At 38.6% G+C, this 16,330-nt stretch overlaps 1 protein-coding gene across 1 annotated transcript; it reads left to right on the top strand.

Annotated features, from left to right (window-relative positions):
• Positions 1 to 10,916: 10,916 nt before the first annotated feature.
• Positions 10,917 to 14,777, top strand: MAP10 (microtubule associated protein 10). The gene has a single exon (XM_033099334.1). The coding sequence runs from the start codon at positions 10,962 to 10,964 to the stop codon at positions 13,695 to 13,697; it is 2,736 nt and encodes a 911-aa protein (XP_032955225.1). The 5' UTR covers positions 10,917 to 10,961; the 3' UTR covers positions 13,698 to 14,777.
• Positions 14,778 to 16,330: the final 1,553 nt, after the last annotated feature.

Here is a 16,330-nt window from a genome sequence, read left to right as displayed (position 1 = left end):
ATAAGGTTTGGAAAGGAAGGAACAAATATATGATTTTCACAGATATTATTTTATACATAATAAATACAAATAAATTATTAGAATTAATAAGACAGTTTAGCAAAGTGGCTGGTAGAAAATCAATATTCAAAAATAAATTGTACTTCTGCATGTCAGCAACAGTTAAAAACATAGCTTATTAAAAGATATCATTTATAATAGAAAGAAATAATTAAGGTACCTAGAAATAAATCTAAGAAAAGCTGTGCCAGATGTCCATGGAGAATTATTGAGACATTAAAGAAAGACTAAATGGAGAGATGTATTATGTTAATATATAGAAAGATTCAATAATGTTGACATGTCTTAATTTCTCCCCAAAATGATATTCCAATAAAAATCTCAACAGTGCTTTTTTAGGAATTCAAATCAACTCTAAAATAAGTATCAGAACAAAAGCCCAAGATTAGTCAAGCCATTTTTAATAATAAAAATAAAATGGATTTTTCCTATTTGGATAGCAAAATTTTTAAAGTTATAGTAATTTAAAGGGCAAGGGGGCAGAGAGGTAGGAGAAGAAAGTAAAGGAGGTAAAATATATGGTGACGGAAGGAGGACTGACTTTGGGTGGTGAACACACAATGCACTATATAGATGATGTATTATAGAATTGTGCACTTGAAACCTATATAATTTTACTAACCAATGTCACCCCAATACATTTAATTAAAAGAAAAGATAAGAAAAGAAAAGACAGTATTGGTATTGACACAAGGATAGACAAAATAAATAACGAAACAGAGTAGAAAACTAAGAAGCACAATTTTGTAAAGTATATTAAAATGACATATAACAGAGGTGACATGGCAGGTTATTGTGGGAAAGGATGGACTTTTATATAGTGTTATAACTATTAATTATAATGAAATAATAAAATTGGATCGCTATCTTACACCAAACATAAAAATCACTTCTAGCTATATTCATGTGTAAAAGGTAAAACTTAATATATTTTCAAAGAAAATATAGGATAATATATCTTATGATCTCAGAGAACAGCAGATTTATTATATGTCACAAAAGTTACTAAAACATAAAGGGTAAAAATGTCACTATATTTTAATTAAGAACAGCTGTCCATAAAAGTTTACTATAAAGAAAATTAAAACATAGTCTAGAAATTGTAAATATTACAAACACACACATATATACATGCTTATACACACATACACATAAACACATATATTTATTTAAAGCTCCTATAAATTAATAGGAAAAAGAAAACAATCCATAAACAGATAGTCAGACGATATTGAGAGATAACTATAACAAGATATTAATTTCACTAGTAATCAGAAAAACGTGAATTGAAAGCAATGAGATACAATTTTTTATCCACAATATTACAAAAAATAAAAATATTGGTACTATCCAAAGCTGGTGAGAATATAAATTGATCCAATTCTTTGGATAATAAGTACGTAAGTACACTTTGATTCAGGTCTTATGGACCCTGACCACCTTTCAGATTAAGATGGGGTCAAACTGAACAGTTTCACTGCTCTGATGTTGCACAGACCAGACAATAGAAGATGACGTGAAGGGAACTGGGAACTTCAAACAAGGAGACCAACTCAGTTCTAAAATGTGAGATTCTTTATAAATGTTTACAATGCCCAAGTGTTGCAAATATGTTCACTTTACATATTTAGATTTTGCCAGAATGTTTTTTTCAATACACTAAATACTTGTTTTCTTTACTTTAAAGTGAGTTCCAAGTTAAATATTTTTTGCATAGATTGCCATTTATATATGAAAACCTAATAGAGCTACTATTTGGGAAAAAGTCTTTGGGACAATTCCATCTATCAATACAGATTGAATGTTTGAGAGAAGCAACAATATAAAAGCACCCAGACTTCATGGTTTTTATTAAATTAAGTATCCATCAATAAAAATCCAGACTTTGTGGTTTTAATTCAATTATGCATTGTATTTATTAGCTGAGTTGATAAAATTTAGCACGATGTAGATCCCAAATATATCTTTCTGCCTTTCCTTTGAGTATACACTAATTAAGTTAGTGACTTTTAGGTCATCAGGTTTTAGGAGTCAGTTATCACATGAAGCTTAAATTCACGAGAAGTATAAATTATAACACAAGTTTATAGCAATGTTTTCATGATGACATATATGCTATTGCAAATAAAACCCTACAGAATGGGTTGTAAAGTTTTCTTCATGAAAATCATGAGGTCAGAAATCAAAGCAAAAGCATCTAGATTTGGGGGACAAGATGACTATTCAGTAGCAACATAATTTCAAGGGTGAGGACAGGAACACTTCTTCCAATGCATGTTCTACTAAATGAAATACAATATTATTTACTCTTTTTGGAAGACATTTTTTAAAAAACCTTATAAGCATTTTGTTATTTGAGAGACAGAACAGTCATCATTCATATACACCCCCAAATTAAATGTTAGTTAAATGAAAAATCTAAAGGGCTCAGTGGAACAGAGGGGCTATGAGCGGGGCAAAGAGGAAAAAGAAAATGGAGGCAGCTGGGAGTGTGGGTGGAGGGTGGTCTAGGCAGGTACATCTTGGTAAGAGGACTTTGCATGTCGTGGGGACACAGAAGATGGTGAGCTCATGTGTCTTGCCTTGTGACAATTTTTCCTGGAACAAGTCCCAAATATCGCCATCCTATGAGTTGCAACCATACTCCTCACTATGCTGACGAGAAATGTTCATTGGATGTGTTTGAAAGACCTCTTGTTCAGAGGACTAATTAGATTCATTCTTGGGTACAGACGAATCATCATAGCCCACATTTCTAGAGTCTTCCTTTTCTTTGACCATGCCACCCCCGCCTTTAAAATGTTTTTACTATATTTTAAATTTTTTTATTATTTTATTTAAAAAACACATAATATTTACCATCTGAACCATTTTTCAGTGTAATGTTAACTACATTCACATCACTATGAAACAAATATCCAGAACTCTTTTATCTTTCAAAACTTAAATAACTCCCCTTTTCCCTTCCTCCTACCACTGGTAACCACTATGCTATTTTTGCTTTTATGATTTTGACTAGTTTAGAAACCTCATGTAAGTGAAATCATATAGTATTTGTCCTTTTGTGACTGGCTTATTTTACTTTGACTAATTGTTCAAGTTCATCCATGTTGTAGATGTGGCAGAACTTTTTTCCTTTTTGAAAAGGCTAAATAATATTCCATTGTATAGACAGATCACATTTTGTGTATCCATTCATCTGTTGATGAACATTTGGGTTGTTTCCACCTCTTGGCTATTGTTAACAGTTATGCTATGAACATGGTTGTGCAAATATCATTTCAAGACTCTGCTTTCAATTCTTTTGGATACACACTCAGAAGTGGGATTGCTAAATCACAGGCTAATTCTATTTTTAATTTTTTGAGGAGCCACCTGTACTAGTCAGCTAGGACTGCCATAACAAAATACCACAGACTGGGTGGCTTAAACACCAGAACTTTTATTTTCTCACAGTTCTGGAGGCTGGATGTCCAAGATTAAGGTACAGGCAGGACTGGTTTCTGGTGAGAGCTGTCTCCTTGTGTGTGCACACTCCTGGTGCTTCTTTTCTTCTTGTAAGGACACCAATCCGGTTGGATTGTGGCTCTACCCTAATGACCTCATTTATTATAACATTCATTGCCTCCTTAAAGGCATTATTTCCAAAAGTCATATTGGAGGTTAGGGCTGCAATATGAATTCTGAGGGGATACAATTGAGTCCTAACACTGTCGTATTCTTTTCCATAGTGATGTAACATTTGATAATCCCACCCAGAGTGCATAGAGTTCCAATTTCTCCACAATTGGCCAACACTTGTCATTTTCTTTGTCTTTCTTTCTTTCTTTCTTTCTTTCTTTCTTTCTTTCTTTCTTTCTTTCTTTCTTTCTTCCTTCCTTCCTTCCTTCCTTCCTTCCTTTCTTTTCTTCCTTCCTTCCTTCCTTCCTTCCTTCCTTCCTTCCTTCCTTCCTTCCTTTCTTTCTTTCTTTCTTCCTTTCTGTTTTTCTTTCTTTCTTTTTTTGACAGTAGTCATCCTAATGGGTGTGAGATGTGACCATGGCCCTTTTTGTGGGACCTGGGGAATGTGAGTTGAGTACCACGCTTATATATCAGATTCTCTTTATTTATGATAAGTAGCAATGCCCAATTTGTCAGACTTTTCACGTGGGAAGTAGAGAAACAGAAGAGAAGACTGACATTACAAAGAGGAAAAAAACGACTTCAGAAAATCTAAGCTAAGTGAACATAGAGTCTATTTTTAGCGGGGCTGGATTAGTTTCCTTCAGAGGTCGCATACGTTTCGAATAATCGTTTAAAAGAAGGCAGGGCTCACAACTGCATGGGATCATTTCCAACCTCAGCTGAGGCTGCAGCAGGACCCATCCCCCCGCTGTGGGGCGGGCACTGAGCAGTCTTCAGTGAACATTTATACTCGCTGCCTGAACAAAAGGAAGCCTGCAGAGGAGCCGTGCATCATAAAGTTGGCATGGAGAGAAGAGCACTCAATCCCGTTTGCTTTAATCTAACTACCTGAGGCCTAAGATTTAGTCAACCATGACTTCAAAATCTCAGGCAAATTGAACCCAGTAGGGTCTCCTTGAAAAGGCCCATACATTCTGTGGAGTTGTCCTGGGTTTCTATATAACACTATTCCACACAAAGAACCCTGCAAATTGGGAGGCAGCAGAGGTTTCTTTAAATATTCGCTTTGTAAATTTTTAGCTCAGAATATTTTCCAAACTTTGTGTTCTACACAAGCAGGGTATATAAGTGATTATATTCTTAATTTATAAATACATCAAACATATACAAAACCTCTGTAGAGAACCAAGGCACTGTATTAACTGCAAGAAATAACATCATCAAGGAGCTCATAGACAATTAGGGGCAATAACTCAAGTGCTAAGAATAATACTACAAAACAGAAGAACAGTTCACAGAAGAGATTCAGCACTACGGGAAAAGAAAGACCACTTCCAGCCAGGATGACCAGGAAAGAATTTAAAAAGGACATGATATTTGAGTTAAACTTTAAAGAGAGATCAAGTCTGAGACCCGTGGATAAGTAGAGGAAGAGTACTTCAGGCAGAGAAGGAGAGGAAACCATAAATCCAGCACTGAGAACAGGAAACTCTGTGTATGAAAGAGGAAAAATAGACAGTTCAATTTAGCTGGTAGAAATAAAGGTGAGAAAGTTGGTTAGAGTCCGGTCTTGGAGATTCCTGTATTGTTATTTAAAATTTGGAAATGTCACTGTGTACTTAACATTTTATGATGAGACATATCGATGTATCATTGTACCTACAAAAACAAATTTCCTTTTGAAGTTCCAGTTCAAGATATTAGGTTGGTGCAAAAGTAATTGCAGTTTTGCAATTATTTTTAACCTTGTAAACCACAATTACTTTTGCATCAACCTAGTATGATAAACACATGCATATTGTAAAAAAAAGTAAACTTTTAGAGGTAAATGGTGCCAGCTGCCCTAAAATGGCTGGTGGAAAGTTGGAGAAGTAAATTAAAAGATAATATATGCCTACAGGACAGGTGGGGAGGTCTGTGCTGTAACTGTTCAGAACCACCTCCCTACCCCTGTGAGCAGCTGGTATTCAGACATGAAGCACAGCCAGAAGGAATTGCAAGTATGCTTGGCCTTTAAGATCTATAAATAGGAGGCATGTTATTTACATATAACCTACTTCCAAACACCCCTTATTTGAAGTGCCTACCTGGGATAGCCATGGGTACTTAGCGTGTTTCCCCTAAAATAAGACCGTGTCTTATATGAATTTTTGCTCCAGAAGATGCATTAGGGAGTATTTTCAGGGGATGTCTTATTTTTTCATGTACAACAATCTACATTTATTCAATTATAGTCATGTCATCTTTTCCTGAAACATCGTCAAAACGTACTAAATGCGTCTGTCTGGCTGATGATCCTAACTAGGGTTTATTTTTGGGGTAGGTCTTATTTTCAGAGAAACATGATAATTCTGGGCAGGCCAGAAGCTCACAGCTCCAGCAAGGAAGCCTGGTCATACCTGCCAGTTAGTTTCTACAGTGCTGGCAGTCCAGTACTGAACTGTTATACATCTATTGTCTTTTATGGCTGATCTGGTGTGAAATTTGTGAAACAAAACACACTAATATTTTTATTATAATAAAATATACATTTTATTGTAATATTTTTATTATTATTTTTTAAGGTTCAAACATACATGAAAGTATAGAAAGATAATACAATGAACTTACATATACCTATCACATTGATTCGATAACTATCAAGATTTTGCCACGTTTGCCTTACCTATTCGATTTTTAAAAAGTCCTGAGGCATTATGAAGCATTCCAGGAATTGCCATTTCTTTCCTACCACTGCAATTGGCATCATTGATACATATGAACATTTTCTAAAATAATCTTAATGAGATAAACACACCTAATGCTAAAATTCTTCTGTATCATCTAATTTATAATCAAATCGCCCCTATTGTCTCAAACATGCTGTTCTTTTAAAAAGGTTTGTTTGACTAAGAATTTAAGGAAGGTCCACACTTGACATTTGGTGGTTATGTCTCTTAAGATTCCTCATTTGGAGCAGCCCCCTACCTTCTCTGCTCTTTCTCCATGACCTTGACTTTACTTAAACTGGGTCAGTTTTCTCATAGCACATACCACCCTCTGCCTTTGCCTTTTAGCTTCCTTGTGGTATTATTTAGCGGTTCTTCTGTACCGTGAAATACGTTTTTGAATTGAATATTGTCAGTGTTCTATATATTAACGTTCTCCTTGGGCACAGACGAACAACTCAAGGGAATTTATTGGAATAAACACCAGCTTTTTAAAAAAATTTTAATGCCAGCTTTATTGCTCACTTACTTGCTGTGTTTGTATTTGTATATATTTAACTTCTTCCTGTTAGTTTCATTATGAACACCCAATCATTTCACGGGGTTACTGTGAGGATTAACTAAAGAGACTTTGTAAAGGCCCGTAATGCACACATAAGAGGCACAAGAAGCCCGGAACTACGTACAGAGCTGTTCTCATGGACACCTATGGCCAGTTTCTGCTCAGAACCTTCTGCAGGCCTGGTCTGCTTGATGAACTTATCAAGACTCTTGGTTTATTTCCCAGATTTCAAAAGACAGGTAGGTATCTTACGCATTATGAAAACAACAGCCAGCTCTCTTCTGGAGGAGTCTAAGTTATATGGGTTGTCATTTAAAATAAACCCAATTTAAAACCCAATTCCATTAAATGGAGAAGCTATTTACATTAGTCCTGACAAGATGGTCCAGGCCAAAAGGACTAACAGTGTTTATTTGTATGGGAAAGAAGAATTCATGAGTTAAATTATAGCTTTCAAACCGCCCCCAAAACTGAAGGCAGGAGGGCACTCTGTCCATAAAACAGACAACCAGTCTTCCCTGGACAAGAACAAGTTTCAGTCTATTCAGGGGGTTTCTTACCATCTATCCCCCAGGGGCTTTCTGAAACATCTTCTCAGTGCTTGAGCTGTTGCTGCTGCTACATGCTGAAAGTAATGCTTCATGGCTAAAGGCCACCGTTTCATTTCCTCCATTTCACATGGAAATTGTCAAGGAGGGAGCTCTGATTACATAAATGCATAAATCCTTCTGCTATTCTATCCACTTGATGATAATAACATTCTACTTGTTACAAACTTCACAAACACTGACACAGTAACACAGCTGTCTGCAATGTGCCAGAAACTAGGGGATGATTCTTATAGTCTATTCATGGGGCTCCCTGCATCAGTCTTTGGGGACGCTGGTTAAAATGTGCACTCCTGGGCCCTGCCTCAGACGTAGTGAATCAAAACTTCTGGATGTAGAACCCAAGAACCTGCATTTTAACATGCACACTGCAGTTTGAGAGTCTATGAGGTATTCTGGGAGGAAACTTCCCAGAGGTGATGGACTTGGCCCAGAGTTTCACAGTTATGCAATGGAGAAGCTGATATTTTAATCCACATTTCTGATTGCCAGTGATGGTCATATATCTCTCACTAAGCCACTCCTACCAATCTTACCTACCACTTAGCTTATTAATGAACCCGTGCTTTCAGTGCCTTAAGATGCTGCCTGATTTCTCTTACCCATCCCTTTCTGGAAGAGAGATCAAAGTGGGGTTCAAGCCACACTTTCCCTTTACTCACTCATAGTTCCTCTGCTCACTCCCCAACCCCTATCCCCTCCCTTCTCTCCCACGTTCTAATCTTTTTCTTTCTCCTTCTTCTTAAGTGAAAGAATTTCCGATATCAAGTCCTGGCAAGTTTAAAATAAAAATTGAAAATGAAATGCAGAGGCTTGGTACCAATTTACAGAATTTCTTTAGATTATTTGCCCTTACTTACAACAGCTATTTCATGTCTGTGATATGGGAAGTGGTAATCATGGTTCTGGTTGTCATTCTGTCCCTGAGTTAATGACAGCATAATGGAAAATCTATGAATTCCCTATACAGACATTTAGAAACAGAAAGCGGTGAAAACACTAGAAACAAACAGAATAAAAGATATTCTCATTTAAATACTGCACACCTCCTGAGGATTAAAGTAATGTCATCTTTACCAATATGTCAAGGTGAATGTTACTGAAGTTCTGGTGTTTAATTTGCATGAAGTCCATTTGTGACCCAGTTAGGAGAGGAGGGGATATTTGGCTTAGATTTCAGAAGCCTCTAATTGGGTCCTGGGGCAAGGCGTCCTTCTGTCTAGGCTTTTATCTTAGGTCCCGAATGAATGGTTGTGGGAGTCTGCTTCTCCTAATTGAAATTTTCTTGCTCCAGAAATACAATATGTATCTAGAACCCTGAAATACAAGCTTTTGGAAGACTATGGGGGAAAACCTAAGGGCCAGAGAGCTGCATCAGGAATCCCAGTTGTCTCTTAAGCAATTGTCAGAACCAAGGTTCCCAGACTTGTCATGCCAGATAAGAGTTTGCAAGGGGTTTGTCACTACAATAAAGGGAAAAGGGCTTTAACTTACCCCTTTTACATTTGTTTTTTAAGAATGCAGATTGCATTTCCTGTATTTTTCCATTTTCCTTATTCTCGTTTCAGCTCTTGAATTATTTTTATTAAATCTTCCACCTTTTCATTATGTTCTTTTTTTAAATAGGGTTTATTTTTTACAGCAGGCTTAGGGTCATAGCAAAAATGAGCCAAAGGTATAGAGATTTCCCATAGATGCCAGAGCCCCAGAGAGGCACAGTCTCCCCCATGATCAACATCCACCAAAGCGGTGCATTTGTTACAATGGATGAACCTACATTGACACGACAATCTCACCCAGAGTCCATAGTTTACAGTAGGGTTCACTCTGGTGGTGTTATTCTGTGGCTTTACTGTTGCATTTTAAGAGTTCTTTGTATATTTTGAACAATAGTTCTGTGGGGACAGAGCCAGGAGTGCAGTTTCCAGGCTCTCGGCCTTAGGTGCTGGCTCAGGTGGTAAATGTCCATCAACTGTGATTGGATGGCCATCAGCTGTGGCTAGTTGGCTGTCAGCCGTAACCAGTGAGCCATTGGCCACTAATATAACTGCTGTGGCTATGCTAGCAGAAAATGGGGGGCTAGCAAGAAGATGGTAGCTGAGCTAGCAAGAGCGGATTGCAGTTAGCAAGTGAGGTTGGTTGGCAGAGAAGCAGACAGCGGGTTGCGGATCGTGTGGCTCCTGCCTCCTGTGTCTCCAACCCAGCCTCCAGCGAGAATATAGTGGTGTGACTCCTCTATCTGTGGCTCCGTGGGTGTTCCGTTTTGACCATGTCCTGCATTCTTATGTGGGGAGCGGGACTAGAGACCCCACATGACACCCTGCGTGACAAGTTCTTTATCAAATATGTCTCCTGAAAATATGTTCTCTAAATATGTGGTTTGTCTTTTCATTCTCTTGACAGCCTCTTTTTAAAATCAAATTGATGCCCTCCGTTCTTTCCCTTTCAGTAGCGAAGTTTTCACCCGTAACTTCTTCCAGTCACCAAATTCTGCTATCATAGTGCCTCTTCTGTCTGTCACCTCTTCATCTCCACTGACCCTGAACACCTTCAGGCCAAAATTATCTCTCAGACCACTGCAATAGCCTCCCAATAGATTACTCTGAATTCACTTATTAGTAGAATCCATTCTTTGTATTTGTACTGCTACATTTCCAAATATGGATATGATCACACTTATTCATTCAAAACAACTTATACAGAATAAAGTACCAATTCCTTAATATGACATTCAAGGCTCTCCCATATCACACTTGGTTTCAACATAGTTGATAAGCCCATTGAGGTTAAGAGTCTGTCTCCTTGAAAATTAGGGCTAGTGCTGTAAGATCTGCTCCCCCTCTGTGTTTATGTATATATGTTTGTTTTGTTTAATGGAATTATCAACATTACTCTCAGCTGGAAACGTGGCCACACTCACTGCGCATGGGTCTCAGTGCCACCGTCATTTACCCAGACAGGCTCCCAGGCCGCTTCGGAGCCTTGCCATCATCTTTTGGGTAGACCAGCAGCTAGAGAGGCCGACTGCGGACAGCTAACTGGCTGTCTGTAGCCTGGGGTCTGGAAAGGTTGTCCTGTTTTACTGTAGAATATTCTTCAGATAGATTTGACCAGGCTCCAAAATTACATGGTATTGGCAGTGATAAAAACATGACCAAAACCAAAAAATAAGCCTTTTTATTCCTTCCCATTCATAGCCTTGGTACTATCATAAGCAATCCTGTAATACAAGCCTGAAAGGCAAAATACATTCCGCCCGGAGAATTCCCAGAGCAGCAGGGGCGTCACTTCAAGTCTCGCGAGAGATCATGTACCGGCGCCGTCTCCTCCACGGCTCTCGCGAGAACCAAGGGCTTCGACTTCCCCTTCGCCGAGACAGCGTCTCTTCGGGCAACAGCGATGGCGGCCTCCTTCTCCGAGGGGCTCTTCTCTCTGGAGCTGCTGGTAGAATGGGTGCGCCTTGAAGCCGGGCTGCCGCCGCCGCCCGCGGTCGCGGTGAAGCAGGAGCAGGAAGAGGAGGAGGAGGAGCCGCCGCCGCGGCTATCGCCGTCTCTTTACCCTGCCGTGGCCTTCCGCCTGCTGGACTTCCCCACGCTGCTGGTGTACCCTCCCGGCGGCCCCGCCGCCCCTGCCCCGGAACCCCGGCCCGGCCTGCTCAGCTTCGGTCGCGGCAAGTCTTGTCTCTTCCGCCTGCACCCCGCCACCCTGCGCCGCGGGCTCCTTGGGACCCCGCTTTACACCTTGCTACTGCAGCTGCCCCCCGGACGCCCGACTCCTGCCCCGCAGCTCCTGGGTGTCTGCAGCATCTCGCTGGCCGCCGCGGCCCGCAAGGTGCTGGGGCCAGCCGCCTCCGGCTGCTCCCACGGTCATCGAGGAAGTTTCCCTCTGCATAACCAAGTGGGGAAGCGGATTGGGGACATTGCCCTGGGCTACCGCCTGACGGATTTAGGAAGCAGCTTGCTGGGCCATCTTGAGCGGCCAGTCAGTTCCACAGGAGGTGGAGTGGAGGGTATAGAGGCACAGGAGGCGGTAGAGATCGCATTCCAAAGCCGGCAGGAAAAACAGCTGCAGCAGCCAGACTCAGAGCCAAGCCCAGGAGGTGCTGATAGGCCTCTGGTGGGTTTTAAAATCGCAAAGGCACAGAAGGGTTTGAAGGAAATAGTTGTCCACAGTAAGGCCAACTCTCATAACCTGGGTTCTGTTGCGAATGGCAAAAGCAGCTCTATATGTTCAAATGCTAACAGTGCAGAGAGTGTTAGCCCCCCCAATCAGGAAGTCACAGAGTTGGACATTGAAACTAACACATTTTGCCCTCCTCCTCTGTATTACACTCACCTGACCCAAGAGAAGACGCCTCCTGTCCAGGGTAAAATCACCATTAAACCTCAAGTGAATGTACCTGAGAAACTGGATGGTGCTTTTCTGGAAAAAAAACTTATAAATACCCCAATACATACTAATTCTCTAAAACACACAAGTTCCGCAACACATGAGAGTCCTCCAGTGCTTATAAATCCTCCACATGTTCAGGATGTAGAAGCAAGTAATCAAAGTACATCTCACCCTCAAACTGAACAAAATACAATTAGTACAATAAGGCAGCTGCCTTTGTTAAATGCTTTGTTAGTTGAGCTGTCCTTGTTAAGCAACCAACCCATGGCAAGCCCTACTTCTATACATCCTCACTTAGCCTGGTTATATAGATCTGAGGATAAGAAGTCACCAGAATCTTCTGCCAAATCCACATGTAAATCTGAATATAAGAAAAATAAGCTTCCTATGGAGGAAAAGGGAAAGTCAGTGAGTCTTCAGTATAAGAAGAACCAAGTTGAAAATCTAAAGAAAGGTAAACATTTTGAAAAGAACAGTGATCCCCCCCAAAAAAGAGTTCCCAGGGGGAAGTTACTCTATGGCTTAACAAATACACTTAAACTACGCTTAAAACAAACAAATCCTGATATGTTGGTAGTACATGAAAAGAGAGAACAGTATAGAAAAATGCAAGCACAAATGATGGGTGCAAAATTCAGAATTCCATCATCCAAAGTTAAAGTGTTAAGCTTTGCAGAACATCAGAAACCGCACCAACTGCCTAAAGATAAGCATTTAGAATCAGATGCTACTTTTGCTGAAAATAGTGATACCTCAAAGCAAATCAGTGTTTTTGATGAACTCAGCACAACTAAAGAAACTAAACTGAAATGTGCAACTGAAGAGACAGTTGAGAGTGGTGAAAACAGAACCAATAATGGTTTATTGGGAGAAATTGTAAGTCTTGCACATTCCATTATTCCAGAAAGTTTTACTCATACAGACATTTTGGAAGAAAAAGTGGAAATGAAATTCCAAAGTCCATTTGTTTTCCAACAGGTTGCAGTTGTTGACAGAATTGTAGTAGATAAAGAAATGGATGGCAAGCAGGTCAAAACCACTGCTAATGACATTCTTACTGCTGGTGTGAGTGAAAATAAACCAAGTAAAAGTAGTTGCTCTGAAAGCATCTCAGAACTAAAGTATTCAGATGACTTCACCAGCCCTTGCTATTCTGAAGATTTCTGTACTACTGAGGGCACCAGCAGAATTTTACAAGCTCATGATAGAAATTCAGAAAATACAAAACATAGTCAATATACAAGTAAGTCTATTGAAACAAGATTGTCCATAAAGAAAAATAACAGTGAAAGGAGTTCTATCCTTAGCCCACCTTATTCGGCTGGATCACCTGTACACTCATATAAAAAATCTCATGTTTCAAAGACTCCAGATAAAAGTCTGGAGGAAGCATCTACTATCTCTACCAGTGACTTATCTTCATATTGGACTGAAGAAAAAGAAAACCAAATAGACCAAAATAGCGTGCATAATTCTGAAGCTATAAAGAGGGGTCAAGACATCTCTGTTAAACCTGAGACAAGAACTGGTTTCAAGTCTTCAGAAAAAAGCCAGTCAGCTCGGACATCTCAAGTGAGTTCTTATCTGCCATCTAATTTGTCAGAACTAGAACTTAATATCCTGGATTGCAGTACATCAGATCACTTTGGAGAAGACGATGAAGTTGGTTCACTAAATATATCCAAGCAATGCAAAGATATTTACGAATTAGTAATAAATAAACTTCCAGGATATACAGTGTAAAAATGTGGTTTTAAAAAACATTTAATTTTTTTATAATCTATGTGTACTGTTAGTGAAACAATTTTAATACCTATGTTATTTTTAGTACATGAATTATATGAATAGTTCTTTGTAAGAAATAGAAATGTCATTTCTTTGACTTGTAGTGTTCTGCCATTAAATCTGACGGTTACTGATCAAGAAATTACCTTATCACCTAGGTAAGATTTAAGTTGTTTAGTCATGTAAGAATAAAAGTATCTATCTTCCTAAACTATCTCTCAAAGTATTCTAAAGTACCAATCATCCTAAAGCTGACTTCATGTACACCATTGAAAAAGAAGGCCGGTTAATAAGGATAGTCTCAGATTTGAATGGGAATAAATGAACAAATAAAGACTTGCTGTGTGAGATTCAGAAAGGTACAAAAATACTTAATATATAGCCTCTGCAGTTATAAGATCTTACTGTTTTATTTAGATCTGAATACTTTAGTGAAATCTTTCTGGAGACACACACATCCATATCCCTAGTCAGTGAAGTCCTTTTCATTTGCTGTCATAGAGCTCTAAATATTCTGTTTGTTTGTTTTAACCACAACTTGTGTGATTACTTAATTAATGTTTGGGCCTAAGTTCTATTCTATTGGGCCTAAGTTCTGTGATGGGAGACACCGTATCTGTGTTGGACACTAATACATTCTTGGTATCTATCACTTAGTCTCTGGAGTATGGTTGGGGTGCAGTAAAAGCATTTGTTGAACAAATTAATGAAGGCCATGTATTTAAATTACCTAACAGGAGAGAGTAGAATTAAGCAGTAAAAACAAGCAGAAACCCTAAAAATAAACCTGCAGAAAATCTTTATTGAAGCTATAGTTATTCAACTGTAATATTTTTGTTTGGGTGGATATAAATAGTCCTCAGGTGTCCTCTGAAGTATTTGGAGAAGGGAACTAAAAAAGGTGTCTTCTATACAGTTTCTTGTATAGAAACGCCGTTTATTGTTGTCATTTCAGGTTGTTTTGTAGTTATTCTCAATGTATGAAATTTTTTTTTATGAAGGCTAATGATCATTTCTTTATATTTCTTCCACTGGTTTTATGCTAGACCTTATTCTGGGTTCCAATAATTACATATATTTTCTTCTATCTGTGTTATATTCTGGGTTCCAATAATTACATATATTTTCTTCTATCTGTGTTATATTTTAATTTTTATACTTAACTTTTTAATAGATGTAACATTTTCGATGTCTGAGGTAAGGCCCTAATTTTTCTGTATGAGTAATTAAATGATTATGCAGCCATTATCTTTGGACTGATCATACTAATAGAATTTAGAAAGATGGTAAGAAATGAGGAAAAATATGAATAAAAGAATGAACATGATGTATTCATGGGACTGTGAAAATAGTATCTTGATTGGAATAGTGGAAAGGAAATTTGTTAAGAGAAGTCCCAGATTGTAGGGAGCTTCAAATGCCAAGCATAATAGGGAAGCCCTAAGCAGTAGATACAGGAAAATAGTTTACGTTACAAATGAGCGCCAGTCAGAAGTCATTACTACATTTTGAGTATTTTAAATGATTGAAATAATTTCTGAGTGGTACAGAAATTATACCAGTAAAAGGCTTGAAATATGAAAGGCTTTTAATGGCTAATGGCTATGATCTTAATTTTTCAATGAGTATAAAGCATACAGTAAATCATTTCACAAAATCAAAATAATTCCATGTTAGGTACTATAGCTAGATACTCAAATATATCAACGTAGTGTGTAAATTGGTAGCAATTTTTTTATTACTATGAAAGAGACAAAAATATAAGCAATTGCATCAGATTCATCAGAGAAATCATTCCTTAAAAAACCAATTGTCCCGACAGCTGGTTAGCTCAGTTGGTTAGAGCACAATGCTCTTAACAGCAAGGTTGCCAGTTCAGTCCCCACATGGGCTAGTGTGATCTGCATCCTCCACAACTAGATTGAAACAACTACTTAACTTGGAGCTGATGGGTCCTGGAAAAATACAAATAAATATATATATATTTATTATATATATATATATATATATATATATATATATATATATATATATATATATATATAATGTCCTTTAGACTATAAAACGGGAGCTGAATAAGCTTTGAGTTATTTGATAAATACTCATTTTTTTTTAAAAGATTTTATTGGGGAAGGGGAACAGGACTTTATTGGGGAACAGTGTGTACTTCCAGGACTTTTTTCCAAGTCAAGTTGTTGTCCTTTCAATCTTAGCTGTGGAGGGTGCCGTTCAGCTTCAAGTTGTCCTTTCAGTCTTAATTGTGGAGGGCGCAGCTCAGCTCCAGGTCCAGTTGCCATTGCTAGTTGCAGGGGGCACAGCCCACTGTCCCTTGTGGGAGTTGAACTGGCAACCTTGTGGTTGAGAAGATGCACTCCAACCAACTGAGCCATCCGAGAACTCAGTGGCAGCTCAGCTAAAGGTTCCCATGTTCAATTTTAGTTGCAGGGGGCGCAGTCCACCATCCCTTGTGGGACTGGAGGAATTGAACTGGCAACCTTGTGGTTGAGAGCCCACTGGCCCATGTGGGAATCGAACCGGCAGCCTTCGGAGTTAGGAGCATGGAGCTCTAACCGCCTGAGCCACCAGGCCGG

Source organism: Rhinolophus ferrumequinum, chromosome 27 (genome assembly GCF_004115265.2).
Source record: "Rhinolophus ferrumequinum isolate MPI-CBG mRhiFer1 chromosome 27, mRhiFer1_v1.p, whole genome shotgun sequence".
Taxonomy (NCBI): domain Eukaryota; kingdom Metazoa; phylum Chordata; class Mammalia; order Chiroptera; family Rhinolophidae; genus Rhinolophus; species Rhinolophus ferrumequinum.
The sequence above is the reverse complement of the archived record's forward strand: the minus strand, read 5'-3'. Positions and strand labels throughout refer to the sequence as shown.

Bases quoted from the DNA above. Each gene is read 5' to 3' on its own strand.
- MAP10 (XM_033099334.1), top strand. From the start codon at position 10,962: ATGGCGGCCTCCTTCTCCGAGGGGCTCTTCTCTCTGGAGCTGCTGGTA.